This window comes from Falco naumanni, chromosome 4 (genome assembly GCF_017639655.2).
Source record: "Falco naumanni isolate bFalNau1 chromosome 4, bFalNau1.pat, whole genome shotgun sequence".
NCBI lineage: Eukaryota > Metazoa > Chordata > Aves > Falconiformes > Falconidae > Falco > Falco naumanni.
This window is the reverse complement of record NC_054057.1, coordinates 79,588,864-79,609,167: the sequence shown is the minus strand read 5'-3', so window position 1 is coordinate 79,609,167 and position 20,304 is coordinate 79,588,864. Positions and strand designations below refer to the sequence as shown.

The following is a 20,304-nucleotide window of genomic DNA, read 5'->3' as shown; positions in this document are numbered from 1 at the left end:
GTTATCTAGTGTACAGCTCCTAATGATAAGTGGAAGATGAGGAAGAGAAAAAGATTTCCATAGCACTGTTCCTTTCCTCTTGCACAGTAGGGGAACAGAAATAAGCCATATTTAACTCTGCAGTTCTCCTTCCAGGCTTCATATAGTGTCTATGAACCATAATATAGGTAATACTAGTGGTGCTATTTACTGTATAAACACTGAACAAGACGTGGGGCCATACTATCTACCAGAGCCTTGTTATAGCTTAGGTTTTCAGGTAAAAGAATTTTTGTGCTACAGGCTTCCTGTAGTTGCTTGCAAATATTCATGTTGAATGTTTTAGATGTTTGATTTTCATGGACTTGTTTTACTTTTCTCTGTAATAGGTTTCTGAGCTGATCATTCCAACAATGGAAACTGCCAGGCAGATGTTTTTTCTTAAAACATATGTGGAGCATAATGTCCCTTTGCTTTTTGTGGGTCCCACTGGCACTGGAAAATCAGCTATAACCAACAATTTTCTATTGCAACTTCCAAAGGAAAAATGCATCCCAAACTTCATAAATTTCTCTGCAAGGACCTCTGCTAACCAAACTCAGGATACTATTATGTCCAAGCTGGAGAGAAGAAGAAAAGGATTATTTGGACCTCCTTCGGGGAAAAAAGCTATAATATTTGTGGGTAAGACACCTTTTTCAGGGTTTTTATATCATTTAATTCTGGCTTAAGCAAAAGAAGTGGTTCACTCAGACTAGTAATTTTGGATTGCCTCGGTGCTCTTTGGCTGTTTTCAGGCATCCAAAGAAGGATTAGCAGTGCCCTCTGCTGAAAGGTTTCTGTTTAAGTGGCGGTTGTCTTCAGAATGGTGCATTCAGCGTTGCAGTGTGACATGAAATAAAATAGAACAAAATCCCAACCACATTAAGTTAAAACTTCACCCATAAGTATGCCTGTAAAGTATAATGTCATTCGATTCTGGTTAGTTTAATGAGAAGCAAGAATAACAAGACACCACCTTTTTCTGCCTCTAGTTATTTTTTCTTCTTAGCTTTGAAAGGAAACTGTAATTCCTAAACACTGAGGGATTTTTAATCAATGTCTGTGTTCTCCATAGATGATCTAAACATGCCTGCAAAGGAAGTGTATGGAGCCCAGCCACCTATTGAGCTTCTCAGACAATGGATTGATCACGGTCACTGGTACGACAAGAAAGATGCATCCAAGATTAATATCATAGATGTACTGCTTGTTTCAGCTATGGGTCCACCTGGGGGAGGCAGGAATGATATTACAGGTAGGATATATATTACTATGCCAAGTAGTTATTTAACTGGCTGATGTTAAGAGGCAGGTTCAGTTCTGCTGATGACTAATTGTACATTTATCTATTACTTGTAGATGTACAGACACGTTCACTGGCTGGGTTGTTCAAAGTAGAAATCTGTATGCTTAAGGTCAAATCTGTACCTTTTCCAGAGGCAGTTTAAGTAACATTAGAAACAATGTTTTTAATGTTGATTAAACTCTGAATGATGATAATTCCAAAATTAGAGAACTGGACACTTTTTCTATCTCTTGTTCTTTGAAAAAGGGAGGGAGTACATCTTCTTGCCAAGTCTTTCTGGCTGTTCTCTTCTGAAAATGTATCTCCTGCTGCTAGGATAGGCTGCCTGCATTTACTTACAAGCGTTTTGCCTGCAAAAGTCCATGATTCCTGTCATATCACCATAAGGAGATTATATTTTCTAATGAAAAAGTTATGTCAGTAAAAGCCCTAATGTAGCTACAGCTACACCGTTAATAAGGCACTTCATGCTGCTTTGCTTCATATAAACACTAATACAGTTATTACTGTATGTCCTCTAAGGAGGCTTTATTAAAATAACTATTCTGATACAGCTAAATTTGTAAAATTTACTAGTGTATAGACTGATATTTTTTTTAGATGAAAGCCAATAACAAGATCCTTGATTTTGTGAAGTTTTACTGTGTCATATCACAGTCAACAGGGCTAATATAAGCTTAAATTTAAATGTGGGTAATAGCAGCTTTGTTGTAGTGGGGATTTATGTTTTTCATATTAAAACCAGTTATTCTAAGTGAAATACTGATAGAAAATATAAACTGTGTTTATATTTGTTTTGCATCGCTGCTGAAGCAGAAATTTGCCAGAAACAAGATCATGGAGCTGGACCCAGATTCAAATGTTGTTGTTTGAGTGCCAGTCAATCCTAGAATATGCTAGCTGAAAGGTGGACAAATGTTTGGACATTCCTAAATCTTTCTGCATCATTTTGTCTGTATTACAGGACGTTTCACACGGCACTTGAACATTGTATCTATATGTTCTTTTGACGATGACATATTAACCAAGATTTTTACTGCAGTTGCTGATTGGCATTTCAGCAAAGGCTTTGAGCCTGTATTTCTAAGGTAATGTGATATATTTCCTGTAATGCCTTTGTAGTTTTTTTCTCCTGCAGTTTATCTTCAGAAGTTAAAATTGTATCTCTTCTCCTTCTTAAGGCTGGGTAAGATGATGGTCCAAGCGACAATGTCGATTTATAAAATGGCAGTTGATAATTTTCTCCCAACTCCTTCAAAATCCCACTATGTCTTTAATCTACGGGATTTTTCCAGGGTTATTCAAGGAGTGCTGCTCTGTCCACACACTCATTTGCAAGTAAGTTGTAGTTCAATTATGTTGCTGTAAGAAAAAGAAATGGAAAAAGTAAATTACTTTTATAATATCAGTCAGTAAACATCTCAAAATAAATGAACTATGATTTCAACAGATTTACAAGGTTTCAAATCAGGATAGTCCTGGAATACCTTGTTATAGATTTTCAGTCTGTCTCTGAAGGAGACAGGTGTCCTTTTTGTTAATATTCTTTACATGTGTTACAGTTGGGCCCCAAGGTCCAAGGCTCATCTGTTAAGGCCTGTACATCAAGTCAGACAGTCCCTTCTCTTGAACTTGCAAACTAAATGTACAGAAGAAACAAACGTGGGAAGACTCGCTATCTCTCTTTCACAAATGACAAGCTCGTCAGTGAACAAGACTGAATAGTTTAGCCCCAAGTTCGCCAGTTGTCATAAACTACAAATGGATACTGATATGTACAATTTTCATCCTCCTCCTTTCATCCATTTTCAGTAAAATGTCAGGTTAAAAGAGTATTAAACATTTCCTTTCTTTAGGGGAATGATTTTGGTGCAGAAACAGAACAAAACAGCTACAAGCTATTCAGAGGAAATCTTAGCCAGCAACAGTTTTGAGCAGGGCTTGAGTTAGAGCCTGTGGGCCCATCTTTAAAGATTTATTCTGTACTTTATCTTGGAAGGGTGGGGAGAATTGATACAGTAGAGAAAAATGCTTTGACATAAGAGCCCCAGTTTGTATGGTCACAAAGGACAAGGTGGTAACTAGATGAGGAAGCTGGTTAAGTTAGCAGATGTGGAGCCATGTGCTGAATGGCTTGGAATTGAAAGATTCCCACTGAGTTTAGTACAAGGTATGGCAGGGTCCAGATGGACATTTCTGTCCTTTTGTTTTTAAACAAATCCTGCCTGGGCTATATTTACCTGCTTTCTTGTATTTACTTTTTCAGGATGGAGATAAACTGATCAGACTTTGGATTCATGAGGTTTACCGAGTTTTCTATGATCGCTTAGTTGATGAGGAGGACAGGAAGGTATTCTTTCAGATGGTACAAGAGACAACATCAAATAGCTTCAAGCAGAGCTTTAATAAGGTATTTTCGGATAATGTCTGGGACCAAGAATGAGACTGATGCATTTGCAGAAGCACTTAGACATTGAGATTACATTAGTATTGGACACACTTTGAATTATTTCGATTAGTGCATTTTAAAGATATGAAAGGTCTTCTATTCAGTATTGAATATTTGTGGTCAAGGTAATACAAATCACTTCATATCAGAATGATTCATAGCTTCAAAAGGATTCTGTGTTGGTACAGAGGACTATCTGGAATAAGTGTCTTGCACAATATTTATATGTGCTTTTGCTTAAGTTAATATTTGGATGAGCCGAAGGGAGTAGTGGATACTTTTTTGAGAAACCTTCTGGGAACTTGTCCTGTATTTGACAGAAAATCTGTCTGTGAAGTATGCATATGTGGAAACTTGCTTGTCAACCTACAACATTTAGGTGGTTTTTTGTGTTGTGTTTTTTTTTTTTTTGTCCAGACTAGGGTAATATCTGGAATAGCTGGAAAACAGTGCTTCCCACAGTATTATTACTATGTAGATATGAATGATTATATCTTTAAGGAAAATAATTCTCTAATAGTTTGAAATATCTGTTGATTCTTGTCTTTTCCCTAGGTACTGAGTCATCTCTCACCTACTGGAAGAATCTCTGATGATAATATTCGCAGCTTGTTCTTTGGAGATTATTTGAAGCCAGACAGTAATGTAAAAGTGTATGATGAAATCACAGATTTAAAGCAACTGACAACTGTCATGGAATACTACCTTGAGGAATACAACAACATCAGCAAAACACCAATGTCCTTAGTCATGTTCAAGTTTGCTATTGAGCATATCTCAAGGATATGCAGAGTATTGAAACAGGATAATGGACATCTGTTGTTGGTGGGGGTCGGTGGGAGTGGTCGACAAAGTGCTACCAAGCTGGCCACCTACATGAATACCTTTGAACTCTTTCAAATTGAAATTACAAAGTCCTATGGAATCAATGAATGGAAAGATGATGTTAAACGAGCCATGCTGAAAGCAGGTGTTGGTAACAAGAATGTGTCCTTTTTGTTCTGTGATAATCAAATAAAGGATGAAGCATTTTTAGAAGACATCAATATGCTTTTAAATACTGGTGATGTGCCTAATATCTTTGCAGCAGATGAGAAAGCTGAAATTGTTGAGAAAATGCAAGGTGCAGCAAGGATGGAGAACAGGAAAATTGAAGCCACTCCCCTTGCTATGTACAATTTCTTTATTGAAAGGGTGAAGAAAAATTTGCATATTGTCTTAGGTTTGTATACAGTGTGTTATTTCTTAGAATATTTTTTCTTAAACTTAGTGTTTTCTGCTTACTAACTGCAAACAAGCTTAGGTCACTATTGCAATTATTTTTATTCGGTTTTTGGTTTGTTTTTTTTCCCTAGCCATGAGCCCTATTGGAGATGCATTTCGGAATCGATTACGGATGTTCCCTTCACTGATAAACTGCTGCACCATTGATTGGTTCCAAACCTGGCCCACAGATGCATTGGAAATGGTTGCTAACAAGTTTTTAGAGGAAGTTGAACTTGAAGATGACATTAGAAAAGAGTATGAGTTTAGCTGTCAAACGTATCTCCCCTCCCAGTCACACCCTCAACTTACTTGATCAGGAAACTGTCCTTGTAATGGATAAAGCTAAGCCAACACTGGGATTTCAGTGCAAGTTAAGAGATACCTAGATATGTGAATCTGATGTTTCTGAAAGTCAGGCCACTCTTTGAAAGGAGTCTAAAATATTTCTTATAATGGGGAAAAACCAATTCTGCCTTCACTTTTATATATACATATATGTGTACATAATTGTTCACTAATATAATTTAATAAGCTTAGAGTAATTTCCTCATCATTAGCATAAAGACAGATTGTATTTTCGTAGTAATGTGGAAAAATTTTCTCTAGGGTTGTGTCAATGTGTAAATATTTCCACGAAAGTGTGAGAGAGCTCTCCATCAACTATTACAGTACACTGCGAAGACACAACTATGTCACACCAACTTCATACCTAGAATTGATTCTTACCTTTAAGACTCTGCTGAATAGCAAAAGGCAAGAAGTTGACATGATAAGGACTCGTTATCTTATGGGACTTCAAAAACTTGACTTCGCGTCTTCACAAGTAAGTTTCAGATGAAAACACTGAATATGTGCCATATGCATATTTTAGTATGGGGTCTGTATAAGGTGATTAAAACTTATAAAAATAAAACTTGTTAAATTCCCTCTTCACTATTTTCATGATGCTATTGATAATTTTCTATAGAAATCCAGCAAAGTTAAATTACTTCTTAGTCATTTCAAGAAATTGTGGTATATAAGTTTGGATTATAGCACTTAATGGAAAGCTAAAAGAAATGGATGGTACTCCTTAAATGTTTAAGAACTAAATCTTACAAATTTCAATATTTTTGCAAAACCTTATATGGAGAATCCATGCTTTGGCATCCTAGTACCTATTACCCGTTCCAAAATAATGGAGAAGTTGAAGGATATTGTAAGGCAATAATAAACATTAATTCCTGAGTAGATTCCCAGTAGGAAATTGATCAGGGTGCAGGTAAATAACCCTCTGTTTCAAGCCATGTGATGCAGGTATTGATCTTCCTAAAATGCAAAGTAAAGGGGCTTCCAGATACTTGCTGGATGAAGAAAAACATCCAGTTTGCAGCTATTGCTGTCACTAATTCTGTTTCCTTCTGAGTTTCTTTTGAATGTTGTTTTCCACCTGTGCAATAAAGGATTATTTGGGGTTCCATAAGCTGAAACTGACTGAGAGGGAAAAAAATACAATTAATTTATTTATTTATCATTATTGAAATTAAGTGGATCATAAAAAAGCAAGCATATTACATGGATGATAAATGGGCAGATTTTTTTAAAGGATTTCTTTAACAGCTCTTAGTTCTCTAGCCTAATTTTACTATTTAAATCATTATTTAGATCATGTCCCTTTTTAGATTGTATTAGTATAGTGTCTTCTGACCTTTCTTTCTAAGACATCAAGATGTGAATTGCATGTAATGTTTACACAATTTCTTTCTTGATTTCCTTTTTATGTTCATCAGGTTGCAGAGATGCAGAAAGAACTGACTGCCCTTCAGCCTGAACTGATTCGAACTTCTGCAGAAACAGACAAAATGATGATCCAGATTGAAAAGGAAACAACTCAAGTAGATGCAAAGAAGGAACTGGTGTCAGCAGATGAAAAAGAGGCTAATGAAGCAGCAGCTGTTGCTAAAGCTATTAAGGTAGTGTACAAGGGCTTGAGCCTGAAGTATGATGGGTTCCAAGTCTTTGCAAGTAAATAGGAGTTGTGATGATGTATTAATGGGATGATTCAAGCACTTAAAGTAACAAAGTTGCAAGAGATGATAAATGACATATTTCTAATTTAAACAAGGTAAATTTTGGCTGGAGTATGACTATATCTCATAGTACTGCATAGCTTCCCTTACTAGTTCACATCCCAAAAGCAGTATCACTTTTATTTCTGTTGTAATATGTTCTCCTTCTCAACAGATTGAATAATGAGGTTATACTGTTTCCAGGCCCAAAGACTGTTTAGAGTGAGCTGAGGTAATTTGGCGTAGCGCTGCGTGGAGCCCTATTAGGCATCACCTAAGAGATACTGCCACAGCCAGATCTCTGTAGCACAGAATTTCCCATGGGAAGCTGCAGGATTCCTCAGTATTTTTTTTTAACTAGTTGGTAGTGTGTGAGAGATAAGATAGATAATTACTGAGACCTGAGTACATGATAAAGAATTTAAGCTACATAGTGTATAGTTTTTACCTGATCAGCACTGTAAGATTTAAATAAGAACAACCATATAAAACCAGTATTTTAATTCTCCTTGTCAGACCAGAAGGACTTTGATCTTGGAAGCTTGTCTGGCTTTTTCTGCCATCAGTTCAGCTTATGGAAGTTAGTAATTTTTCTACAAACCTTCCCTGTTTAAACTGCATAAACTGTGAAAGTAGTTTTCTCTCCAAGAAACACAATGTTGTGAAGAGTCTTTTTATTAGGTACTTAGGAGCAGAGAAGGTTCTTTGAGGCTGTGCTGTAGTGAGGTCGTCACTACACGTTGCAGACGTGGTATTGTAGGAAGGTTTACAGGCTGCGGCCCAATGTCTTCACAGGACGAATGTGAAGGAGACCTTGCTGAGGCCATGCCCGCTTTGGAGGCAGCGCTTGCAGCTCTTGATACCCTGAATCCTTCAGACATCTCTCTTGTGAAATCCATGCAGAATCCACCTGGTCCTGTTAAGCTTGTCATGGAGAGCATCTGTGTCATGAAGGGAATTAAACCAGAGAAAAAGCCTGATCCAAGCGGCAGTGGTAATGATGCAGTATTTGTTATCCCTGCCCTAGGAATGCTTGGGGTACTGCTGTGTTGTGCTAGTGAGGTGCTTCTGGTGTGAATGCAGCCATGTGCACTAAAAGTGCGTTTTGCTAGCGCTGACTTAGAATTACGCTGCATAGCTAAGAGCTGCTTTTGCCTTGTAACATACCGCCCTTGCTTGACACTGTTGCACAGACTTTGTAAGTATGACCCCAGTCACCAGCACAAAGTAATTTCTTCAACTTGCTTTGACCTAATCTTGAAATTTGCATCACCTTGAGGAGCTCTGGGAGCTAGAGGTGTGCTGTGCACCATTTGCCTGCATTTTCCCCTCTAATCCCTGCTACCAATCTGTATCAGTTATGCCTAGAGAGAGAATTCTAGCTATACCCCTGCCATAAGTAATTACTTTAACAAGCTCTTTCTGTGTGGTTTATGGTGTTATTGTGGGATTGCACAGTATCTGCAAGGTAGGAAAGAGAATTTCTTCTTTTGTTTTTCTTCTACCTTATGCCCCCACAGTTCAACCCTTCATGACTGAAAATAAGAATTCTATAAATGCCTTTCATCCAAAACTGTTTTATCTAGATTAGGAAGGAATGCTTTCACGTAGTTACTGACCTACCTGATAAACTACGCTAAGAAAGACTGTATAGTGATTTGTTTCCCTTATTTTGCTTGATTGATTTAGAATTAATATGTAATTAACAAATATGACATAGATTAGTGATGCTGATATTTCTGTCTGAATTTCTTTAGGTAATGATTTTCCCAATCGTTAACAGTAGTCGCATAGAAAAATTTTGTTGCAAAATCACTGATGTTAATTCTCCATATTATGCTTCAAGTATTTTTTTCAGTTTGAACATGCATTTTTTAAGTCTGATTTTAGTATTATTTGCAATATAGGTAAAATGCTAGAAGACTACTGGGGGCCATCTAGAAAAATTCTTGGAGATCTGAAATTCCTTGAGAGCTTAAAGACGTATGACAAGGATAATATTCCTCCCGCTATAGTGAAGAGAATTAGAGAGAGGTTTATTGACCATCCAGATTTTCAGCCAGCTGTCATTAAAAATGTCTCATCTGCCTGTGAAGGACTATGCAAGTGGGTGCGAGCCATGGAGGTGTATGACCGTGTAGCAAAAGTGGTTGCCCCAAAGTGTGAACGTTTGAGAGCTGCAGAAGGATTACTGGACATTCACATGCAGAAGCTAAAAACAAAACAAGCAGAACTTAAGGAGGTAGTTGATCGCCTCCAAGCTCTGAATGATGAGTTTGACAACATGAATGACCGAAAGAGAGAGTTAGAAAACAATATTGAACTCTGTTCACAAAAGCTTGTGAGAGCTGAACAGCTAATTAGTGGTCTTGGTGGAGAGAAAGACAGGTGGACAGAAGCTGCACGATTATTAGGAATTCGGTATGTAGACCTTATAGGAGATGTGTTGTTATCATCAGGAACTGTGGCTTATTTGGGAGCCTTTACTGTTGATTACCGCCTAAAATGTCAAAAGCAGTGGCAGGTCGTGTGCCGTGAAAAGAACATACCATGCTCCAGTGATTTTAGCTTAACTAATACATTAGGGGATCCAGTCAAAATCCGTGCGTGGCAGATTGCTGGATTGCCAGTTGATTCTTTTTCCATTGACAATGGCATAATTGTTTCTAACTCAAGAAGATGGGCTTTAATGATAGATCCTCAAAGGCAAGCTAACAAGTGGGTAAAAAATATGGAGAAAACTAACAGACTGTCAGTTATCAAATTATCTGACACACATTATGTGAGGACCTTAGAAAATGCTATTCAGCTTGGAACACCAGTCTTGCTAGAAAATATTGGTGAAGAACTAGATGCTTTCATAGAACCCATTTTATTAAAGCTAATATTCAAACAACAAGGAGTAGAATACATGAAATTAGGGGAAAATATAATTGAATATTCACGAGGTTTCAGGTTTTATATGACAACCCACTTAAGAAATCCTCATTATCTTCCTGAAGTGGCTGTAAAAGTTTGTCTACTCAACTTCATGATTACACCTTTTGGTCTTCAGGACCAGCTTCTTGGAATTGTAGCTGCAGAGGAAAAGCCTGAGCTAGAAGAAAAGAAAAATAAACTGATTATAGAAAGCGCAGCCAACAAAAAACAATTAAAAGAAATAGAAGATAAAATCCTGGAGATCCTTTCCAATTCAGAAGGAGACATCTTAGAAGATGAAACAGCAATTAATGTTTTATCTTCATCCAAAGAGTTATCTGAAGAAATCTCCGAAAAGCAAAAGATTTCCTCTGTAACTGAGATGCAGATAGATTCTACTCGAATGGGATATAAGCCAGTTGCTATTCATTCAGCTGTTGTCTTCTTCTGCATTTCTGATCTGGCAAACATTGAACCTATGTACCAGTATTCATTGATTTGGTTCATTAACCTGTATGTTCAATCTATTGCTAAAAGCAAAAAAAGTGAAGATCTAGAAGAGAGAATTAAAAATATAACCGAGCATTTCACTATAAGCATCTATAATAACATCTGTCGTTCACTGTTTGAAAAGGATAAGCTGTTATTCTCCTTCCTTCTGACAGTAGGCATTATGAAGGGAAAAGACCAAATAGATGATGAGGTTTGGCATTTCCTGCTGACAGGAGGTGTTGCTCTTGATAATCCTCACCCCAATCCAGCTCCAGATTGGCTGTCTGACAAATCATGGGCTGAGCTCGTACGTGCATCTAGTCTGAAAAACCTCCAGGGACTAATGGAGCACGTAAGAGAGAATTTTTCAAAGTGGAAACTAATATATGACTCTGTAAGACCCCATGAAGAAGCCTTCCCAGATGCGTGGAACACGTTGGTGGGGTTGGATCGCATGGTTATTCTCAGATGTTTGAGACCTGACAAAATTATTCCAGCAGTGCAGGCATTCATTGTGGAAAATATGGGAAGAACGTTTATTGAACCACCTACTTTTGACCTTGGAAGAAGTTACAGTGATTCAAATTGTTGTGCCCCTTTGATTTTTGTATTATCACCAGGTGCTGATCCTATGGCAGGTGAGATTGGTATTAAAAAAATTGTTTTAATCTGGTTAAATGTCACTGAATGTGACTAAACTGATAATAGTGTAGGCCCCTTCATTTGTTCTTTAAAGTGTCTTTAAGGTAAAATACAGCAATAATGGAATATAAAACATTTGCATGTGTCCATATATAAACAATGGTAGTAAAATTGGTAGAGGGTAGCATGAATGTAGTGGGGAGAAAACGTCTAGGTCTGAGCAGCAATTTAGGGATCTAACAGCTTGTAACATCCAGATCAGTTTATGATTTATGAATGCATTACAACTATTTCAGTGGGTGTTTGGGACTTGCCTCAGTCTTGTTGCAACCCCTCCTCCAGAAAGTTTCCTCCCTCTCAGTTACTAATTAAATGGTGTATATGACCACACTTTAAAGCACATCTGTTAAATGTCCTTTAAACAATAGCCACCCAGATTATTTGTGAACCTGGTTTTCTGCCAAAAGAATTGTAATATGGAGCCATACCATACGGATGTATTTCCAGGAGGTACTGGTTTTGATGGCAAAGCTGGAAGGTTATTTTTAACCAGATCTAAAGATCCAATTTACAGCTCGACCCCCATAAATAGTTGTACCCATGCAACAGAGAGAGTAGACAGCAACTAGAATGCAGGCTGGAATTAAGCGCTCGGAGCTAAAGGAGAGAACAGGCATTTCACCTGGCTAGTTTTGTGGGGGTTTTACTGTTACTTTATACACCTAAATTTTACCATATGCCTCAAACACAGTGACTGATACAGCATTTGATCCTACTTCTGGGTTGTTGAGGTGCTTTGGTGTTTTTTTCCAATTTACTAAAATATTCGTTGACTTTTGCCCCTTTAATTTTTATAGTATAAAAAATGATCAATACAACATAGATTACTTTCTAATAGACTTTGTCTTTGCATGTGTGAAACTTACCATCGTAGGTTTGCTAAAATTTGCTGATGACGTTGGCATGGGAGGCACAAGCATTCAAACTATTTCGCTTGGACAGGGACAGGGCCCAATAGCAGCAAAAATGATTTATCAGGCTATTACTGATGGAACCTGGGTAGTGTTACAGAACTGCCATCTTGCAACAAGCTGGATGCCTGCCTTGGAAAAAATCTGCGAGGAAGTTATAGTGCCTGAGAATACCAATGAGGAGTTCAGGTAGGAGTTTGTTTTGCTCTTTTTAATGGGAGTATTTCTCGTTTGCTGAAGATATTAGTAAAAAGAAATGAAAATTCTTTTGTGTGAACAGTTAAGTATAACATTTGTATTGTTTATGTGCAGTGATAAAATAAAGATACCTAATTAGGATGTTATCTTTTCTACCTGTCCAATATAATCTACTTTTTGCCTGCATTTTAGAACAAATGTAGATGTTATCAATATAGTTAAGAAATCAATAAAACAGTCTTCTGCAGATCAATATTGAGGATTTGTCAATATTGATTATTATTTTTATAATGTGCTTTTTAAAATTCTTTTCAGATTGTGGTTAACTAGTTATCCATCAGAAAAGTTTCCTGTTAGTATCCTCCAGAATGGCATCAAAATGACGAATGAGCCTCCAAAAGGAATTCGAGTGAACCTTCTTCGATCATACCTCAATGACCCCATCTCTGACCCTGTGTTCTTTAGCAGCTGCCAAAAGCCAGAAATGTGGCAAAAACTGCTGTTTGGCCTTTGCTTTTTTCATGCTGTTGTGCAGGAAAGGAGAAACTTTGGCTCACTGGGTAAGGTTTAGATTATTTTGCAAGTTGTTTCAAGATTAGTAGTTTTGAAATGCATTATTGGAACCTGTCTGTAAAAAGGCAGTATTGTTAGCAATATTACAAGAGTGTGATCTGTATTGCACAGAACACAGTAAAGTTTAAAAGCTGTTACTTTCAGGGGTTCTTGTTCAGACAAAGCTACTCTTGAAGCTACTAGAAGTATTACCCTGGGGGAGGACTAGAAAGTACCAGTTTTCCAAGTAAATACATTATACAGTAGTTATATTAAATTATATCTTACTAAATTACTAATTTATTACCATAGTTCTTACTAACCATCAAATCCAGTTCCGTTTTAAATTTTCATAATTAAGGATCTGTCTTTCTGCTTTTGTTATTTATGTGTGTACTTCATTTTAACAAAGCTAGTGCATATGTTTACTTGGTGTGAAACAAATTTCTGTAGCTGCATTGTGTTGTTCATAGCACAGCAATGAAAAGATACATATTTGTAAGATTTGTGCTTCAGGTTTTTCTGTAATCTTGAAATATTTAGGAAACTAGATAGAATTTCCACATAAAATATAGAAATGTATGGAATTACAGATTCCATTTTTATAGCTATATAAAGCTTACGCTCTCCACTTAAGTTCTCAGCCTTCCACTCTTTGTCATAACAGGTTACTGTTACAAAATGTTATATTTTGACTGCAAATAACTGTCCTTATTTTAGTAGGCAGCTGTTTAAATAAACACTAGACTGCTAGTATGAAGATACTCATTCATTGCTTTAAAGTAAAAATACAAGTTTTGTAAGTGACAAAGAGGTTAATTTTCAAAAGCAACATCCAGTGAAGGTTTAGATTAGATATTAGGAAAATTTTCTTCACTGAAAGAGTGGTCAAGCATTGGAACAGGCTGCTCAGGGAGGTGGTGGAATTGCCAACCCTGAAGGCGTTTAAAAACATGTAGATGTGGTGCTTAGGGACACGATTTATTGGTGGACTTGGCAGTCCTAGGTTAACAGTTAGACTTGATGATCTTAAAAATCTTTTCCAATCTAAATGATTTTATGATTCTGTGATCTACTGTTTAATGTGACTGGCTGTCTGGGGAAAGGACAGTTGTAGCAATAGCCCGATTTTTTTATTTACTCTAGGAGTATAGGTTTTCTGAAGGATTTTCTTATCTGAAGTATGCTCCTGTGTGGTTTGTTTTAATTTTACTTTTTTACTCTGAATGTCCTATACAAAAAGCATTACTAGATGGGCAGACTGATTTAAAAATTAAAATAATCAATGAATTAAAACTGCTGTTCTCATCATTTCCAGATAGCAACAGATTAGCTTAAAGTACTGAGTAGGTCTGTGTTCTACTTAAGGTAAAATATAATTTTTCAGGAGCATGTGATGCCAAAATACAAAGATGGTACTACTATTTTAGGATACAGTATTGTTATGGAGTCGTATTGTCTCTTGTGCAATAAACAGCCTAATAAATTCTGGGGCTGCTACTAGGTACTGTCTGGCAGCTGTTACCTTCAGTTCTGCAGTTGCAGTATAATACCAATACCATCATTTCCTGAGTACGGTTATCAGGACAGTGCACCATTACCCTGTGTATCTTTTCTGAATTGAACAGGTTGGAATGTTCCATATGAGTTCAACGAATCTGACCTCAGAATCAGCATGCAACAAATCCAGATGTTTCTGAATGAATATGAAGAAATCCCATTTGAAGCTCTGACATATCTAACAGGTACAGGCATTACACCCTCTAACGTATTGACTTTCCTAGGCACTTTCAGCTGGTACAGTGATAAACGTGAATTCTTGACAAATTGAGTGGATTCCATTCAGGTTTACTTCCTTGGCCTTCCACATACTGACAAGTGGGATCCCAAGCCCTCAGATGTCATCGCTGTCTTGGCCATTTATAGCTAGAAGAATTACTAACGGTCCAGCAAACCTCCTGGGTTTTGTTTCATATATGTAAAAGAAAAACATCAATGGCCTTTATTTCACCTTAGCTGATCAATATGATCCTGAAACAGTAAGCATTGGCAGTTTACCAGAGGATGTGATAATACTCATCAGTTTAAAGCAGGAGGTGTTGACATGTGTAAATAACTTGGTTGCTGTGCCTGTTCAGTTCTCTTTCTCCAGAAAGATAGCTGCTTCTTGGCACCTCCTTTGTCAGCCTTATAAAGATCATTCTTGATTTTTGCTAATATTATGATTAACTTTATGAAAAAGAATTTTGGGAGTCAGGCTTAAAGGAATAACTGTGAGCTTTTAGCTGTTCTCTGTACTTTATATCGGTGTAAACCTCCCTTCATTGCTTGCCTATTACTTAAATCTCTCCAACCCCTTCTGCACAAGGGCGTTGCATATTTGTAATCCCTTGGTTTTTACTGTATACATACATAAGAGCACAAGTCTTATGAGGAGCAGCTGAGGGAACTGAGGTTGGTTAACCTGGAGAAAAAGAGGCTTAGGGGAGATGTTATCACTCTCTGCAGCTGCCTGAAAGGAGGTTGTAGGCAGGTGGGGATCGGTCTCTTCTCCCAAGTAACAAGCAAGAGGGCAAGAAATGGCCTCAAGTTGTGCCAGGGGAGGTTTAGATTGGATATTGGGAAAAAATGCTTCACTGAAAGGGTCGTCAGGCATTTTAACAGTCTGTCCAGGTAGGTGGTTGAGTCACTGTCCCTGGAGGTGTTTAAAAGATGTGTAGATGTGGTGCTTAGGGACCTGGTTTAGTGGTGGGCTTGGCAGTACTAGGTTAACAGTTGGACTTGATGATCTTAAAGGTCTTTCCCAATCTAAATTATTCTGTGATTCTATGATCAGGTTAAGTTTGCGTGAAAGGAAAAGACAAGGATCAGCTATATAGCACTGTTCAGATTTTGCCAGTTCTAGAAATTCTTCTGAGAATTTCAAGCAAAAGAGCTGTCATTTAAAACATGAGACTATTTACTGTGGCATGAGTAGCAGTTTTTCAGACCAGCTCATAGTGCTCCTCAAGCTTTTTATCATCAAGGCACACAAATTTGCCCCGTAGTTCCAAAGGTGTTAAAAGTGCCTAATTTCCATTGAATCAATTGAAGTATAGGACCTAAAAACTTTTGAGGATCTGGAGCTTAGGAACTTCAACTTACTGGAGCTACACTTTATTGCAAAACAACTTTTATTTGTTCATTAACTTTCAATTTTTCATCCTGGTTTTCTTTGTCCTTTCCCAGGGGAATGTAACTATGGAGGTAAAGTAACAGATGATAAAGACAGGCGTCTTCTCCTGTCCCTACTTTCCGTAGTCTATACCAAGGACATAGAACAGGACAAGTATATGCTTGCAGCTGGAGATGACTACTACATACCACCGCATGGTCCGTATGAGGTGAGAAGATAATGGATGTAGATTCTCACTGACTTATTGGAACTAACCTTACCTGTTGAATACAAACCTTATCTGCTGAATACAACAAATAGAAAAGAAAACCCATGAGATCACAAAGCCATGTCAGAATATATCTTACGTATGAAATATCAATCTGGTACTTAATATCTAACACACTGCAATGGAGATGTAGTGATCACACAATATTCTGATGTTTGTTGATGCAAAAAGGCACCCCTATGCTGGTTTCCAGTACAGTTCTAGAAAGCTAATAGGAGTCAGGCTTCAGGAATTTACAGGGTACCTCTGCACCCTATGGCAACCACTTTTGTCTTGAAAGCAGTGATCAGGATGAGGAGGTGGAATGGCAGGTGTGTATACTCAGTTTTCATCCCCTTTTCCCCTTCTAACAACTGCATAGAGATAACAAATGTGCTCTAGCCTGCAGTTGTAGGGGTGATACATACAGCATCCTACCCTCTTCTGTGACTTACCAGTGCTCCTTGTGCATTTCCAATGTACATCCTTTGTCTTGCTTTCTCTTGCTACTTACATGAAGGCAGTAAGAACAACTCCTCAGTGAGTCTTTGAATCATTCAAAACATTCACATTTATCTCTGTGGATTGAACAAGTAAATTCCTAGATGGATTTAACTGGGAACTAATGTGATTGTAAACAGGAAGGTTCTGTCCAAGTTGGGTTTACTGATCCTTGCATGATTTCTGGTATCTAAATGTTTCTTTTACAGTCTTACATTGAATACATACAGAGTTTACCAATTACAACACACCCTGAAGTGTTTGGACTTCATGAAAATGCAGACATCACCAAGGATAACCAGGAGACTAATCAGCTTTTCCATGGAGTGCTCCTGACTTTGCCTAGAGAAGCAGGGGGAGGTGGCAAGTCCCCTCAGGTAACTGGGGAAGAAAGATCAACTTGTATCTGGAAATGTGCCCTTTCCTGTGTGCCCTCTAGTTCTCTGAGTAATCCAACACCTCTCATCACATGGCTGTGGCATCGGGAGTAGATGTGAATGTCCCTGTAGAGAAGCAGACAGATTTGGCATAGAAGGACCTTTAAAGATGGAAGATACCCTAATGACTTTTAATTCAAATAGGTTAATACCACACAACCCCGCCTGGCTGAGTAGAGCATGCAGTTTGAATGTTTCTTTCACCTTTCATGATTTCAAATAACAGTGAAGTGCTTCGCTTCGGTCATGAATGGTAGTTAGAGCACAGTTAACAATCGCAGTTGGTAAAGCAACTGAAATCACATTCATCTCTAGGCAGTTTTAAAGTATGACATTTCATTCCAGTCTACACATTCCAGCGATGAGGTTTGTGCACTGGCCTGACTTCATCCCTGCCATTCTCACTAGGGGACAAACTGCAGAGTGCCAGGAAATTATATAAAGTCATTCAGCTATCAGGCAAGCCATGTGAGCCTGTTAGAGGCAGAAGTTGTCTTCCTGGTGAAGTCTGTGCTATAACGGCACTTCCAGTCTGTTACTACTCACTGAATGCTTGGGTTTTGAGATACGATTTTTTGCTTCCCCTTGGCTGCTTCAGTTCTTACAGTCCCAAACATGTAACTCTGTGTGTGGCTTGCATGGCACAGAGAAAAGGGGCAGTTTGGCAGAATGGAATCACTTAGACATGGACCTCCCTGTCATCTACCCCTTCATGGGACCTGGTTGTGAAGATGCTGGGAATTTCTTCTCTTCATCCTGCTTGTGAAGATGCTGGGAATTTGTTTCCTTCATCCTGTCCTGGCAGCTCAGGATGCCCCTTTGAGACACAGATAAATGACCTTGCAAGCCCCTCGGACTTGTCATCCTGTATTTTATACACAAGTGGATTCTTGAAAAGTGGACTCGGTGGAGTCTCATTTCCGGCAGGGTTGTCTGGTGATCATATTCTCTCGTGTCTAATACGCTCTAAGTAAAGCTGCTCTCATGGCTGGGGTATTCATATGGTCTTCCTGCCATTTTCCCCATGCTGCATGCTTCCTTTCCCTTCATTGTGGCAACAGTAGGACTATGCTTGTCTGCCCTACTGCCGGTTTCCTTAGAAGTTACCTAAAACCTTTCTACAAATTCCAATGAAATTCCTAACAAATTTAAAATTATTGAGAAGGGAAAAGGAGCAAGCAGGCACATGCAGAGATAGACAAGATGATGCACAAAGGGAGTAAGAGCATGTAAGCATTATTTCTTTAGGAAAATGGACTAAAATACCTATGTGGTTTTATAGAAAAAATGTAAAATCTATAGGGTTTTGTGGAATGTACTGAATAAAATTAGGTGAAAAAAGGGAAATTCCATGTACATTGCAAACTTGTGATTTCAGGATATCGTTGAAGATTTGGCACAGGACATTTTATCCAAATTACCAGATGGCTTTGATGTTAAAGAGGTTATGAAGGTATACCCGGTACTTTACGAAGAGTCCATGAATACAGTTCTTAGACAAGAAATAATTCGATTTAACAGGTATGGCCAAGTGTTCTGTGTAGCGCTACTAATAGTGAAATACGCTTGTGTTCATCAGTGCTAGCCACTCACAAGCCTTAAACAGTTACAAGCCTTTTATAATACATTGTTCTTAACGTGATAGATTCTGCTTTGGATGTACCTTATGAAAAGGATTGAAAGCTGCGGATGACTACCTGAATGTAGAAATAGTACCTATATTCTTGGAGTATGAACTTAAATCATATTTGAGTTTGGTGTGTTGAGGTAGGGCAGCCTATTTTTTTTAAGTCATACCCAGGCCCCAGTACTCACAGCACACTATGTTAATTAGTGCTACAGTCTTTAAAGCTCTTGTCACTTGATTTCCATTGTCTAGAATGGGAAATTTCACTGTCTTTTATTTCTCTCTCTGTGTTTTTTCTTTGTTTTTCAAAGTTAAGTAAGTGATCTGATAACTACAGGTGAAATAAGGATTTTCTGACAGAATGTTCACCAGCTTTGATTGGCCCTTCATGCAAGTTGGACTCTGAGGTCTTTGGCCAGCTAGAGAAGTAAATAGAGATGATGATTTCTTTGTTTTATCTGAAGGCTTACTGAAGTTGTTCGGAGCAGCCTCATTACTCTAGTCAAAGCCATTAAAGGCCAAGTGTTGATGTCATCTGAACTTGAAGATGTTTTCAACAGCATGCTAATGGGAAAAGTACCATCGATGTGGGCTGCCAAATCCTATCCATCATTGAAGCCACTGGGAAGTTATGTGTCTGATCTCCTCTGTCGTTTGGCCTTCTTCCAGGTGTGCTAAACTGAGACTGACAGGTCTAAGGGCTTGGTAGCTGAAAGCTGAATAGGTAAAACGTGTGTCAGTACTGCCCTCACTCAGCAGTACCCTTACAGCTCGATTGTGAACTACTTGCACGTACTCATGACTAAATATACACTGCATTAACAGCACTGGAATTAGCAGGGCAGTTGCTCAGCAGGGTGAGTTGAGAGTATAATCCTTTGGTGCTAATCCAGTGTTGCATTTGGCAATTTCCATTTTTCTGTTTCTGGAAGATGCATTTTACTTTGCAATGATGTCTTAATGACTTCCCTGCTCAAAGGACACTGAACCAGGTGTGAAAATGCTTTAGAAACAGTTCATAACAGGCACTATTAATTTTTTTTATATGTGCCTGTAAATCTCTTTCAACTTAAAGAAAAAGTGACACCACTTTACACACTTTTTGAACAAGTTGTTTTATTCTTTACTCAACCTTCCGTTATTTCACTTGCATGCTTAGTGCTCTCTTCAAATTACTTAAAATTTCAGATGTACCTTAAGTGAGGTACTGAGATGTAGTGGAATCTCATACAAGTCAGGGGAGGAGAAAGCTAGAAAGATGTGTCTAAAAGATTTGTATAAGCAGTAGAGTTCTCCGTTTTTTGGATCAGAGTAGCATATGGGCTTCTTTTGACTCCAAATGGTTTAAAGTAGTGTGGGGACATTCTGCCCTTGCCTCGTTTTTCCTAATGCCTTTGAGATAGCCAGCAAAGATACTGGCCTGCGATCTCCTTGTCTGGTATCTTTGTACTGG

The 20,304-nt window shown here is 38.1% G+C and overlaps 1 protein-coding gene across 1 annotated transcript in view; it reads left to right on the top strand.

Moving 5' to 3' along the window:
* Positions 1-20,304, top strand: part of DNAH3 (dynein axonemal heavy chain 3) — a 70,200-nt gene that overhangs the window by 41,845 nt on the left and 8,051 nt on the right. The window contains exons 43-60 of the mRNA XM_040591500.1: positions 369-663; positions 1,097-1,276; positions 2,292-2,415; positions 2,509-2,665; positions 3,594-3,737; positions 4,332-4,998; positions 5,132-5,297; positions 5,649-5,865; positions 6,812-6,994; positions 7,886-8,084; positions 8,998-11,139; positions 12,078-12,303; positions 12,628-12,872; positions 14,493-14,609; positions 16,093-16,247; positions 16,997-17,164; positions 18,603-18,745; positions 19,316-19,520. Of these exons, the coding sequence (XP_040447434.1) occupies positions 369-663; positions 1,097-1,276; positions 2,292-2,415; positions 2,509-2,665; positions 3,594-3,737; positions 4,332-4,998; positions 5,132-5,297; positions 5,649-5,865; positions 6,812-6,994; positions 7,886-8,084; positions 8,998-11,139; positions 12,078-12,303; positions 12,628-12,872; positions 14,493-14,609; positions 16,093-16,247; positions 16,997-17,164; positions 18,603-18,745; positions 19,316-19,520 (5,733 nt within the window). The remainder of the gene's footprint in view (positions 1-368; positions 664-1,096; positions 1,277-2,291; positions 2,416-2,508; positions 2,666-3,593; positions 3,738-4,331; positions 4,999-5,131; positions 5,298-5,648; positions 5,866-6,811; positions 6,995-7,885; positions 8,085-8,997; positions 11,140-12,077; positions 12,304-12,627; positions 12,873-14,492; positions 14,610-16,092; positions 16,248-16,996; positions 17,165-18,602; positions 18,746-19,315; positions 19,521-20,304) is intronic.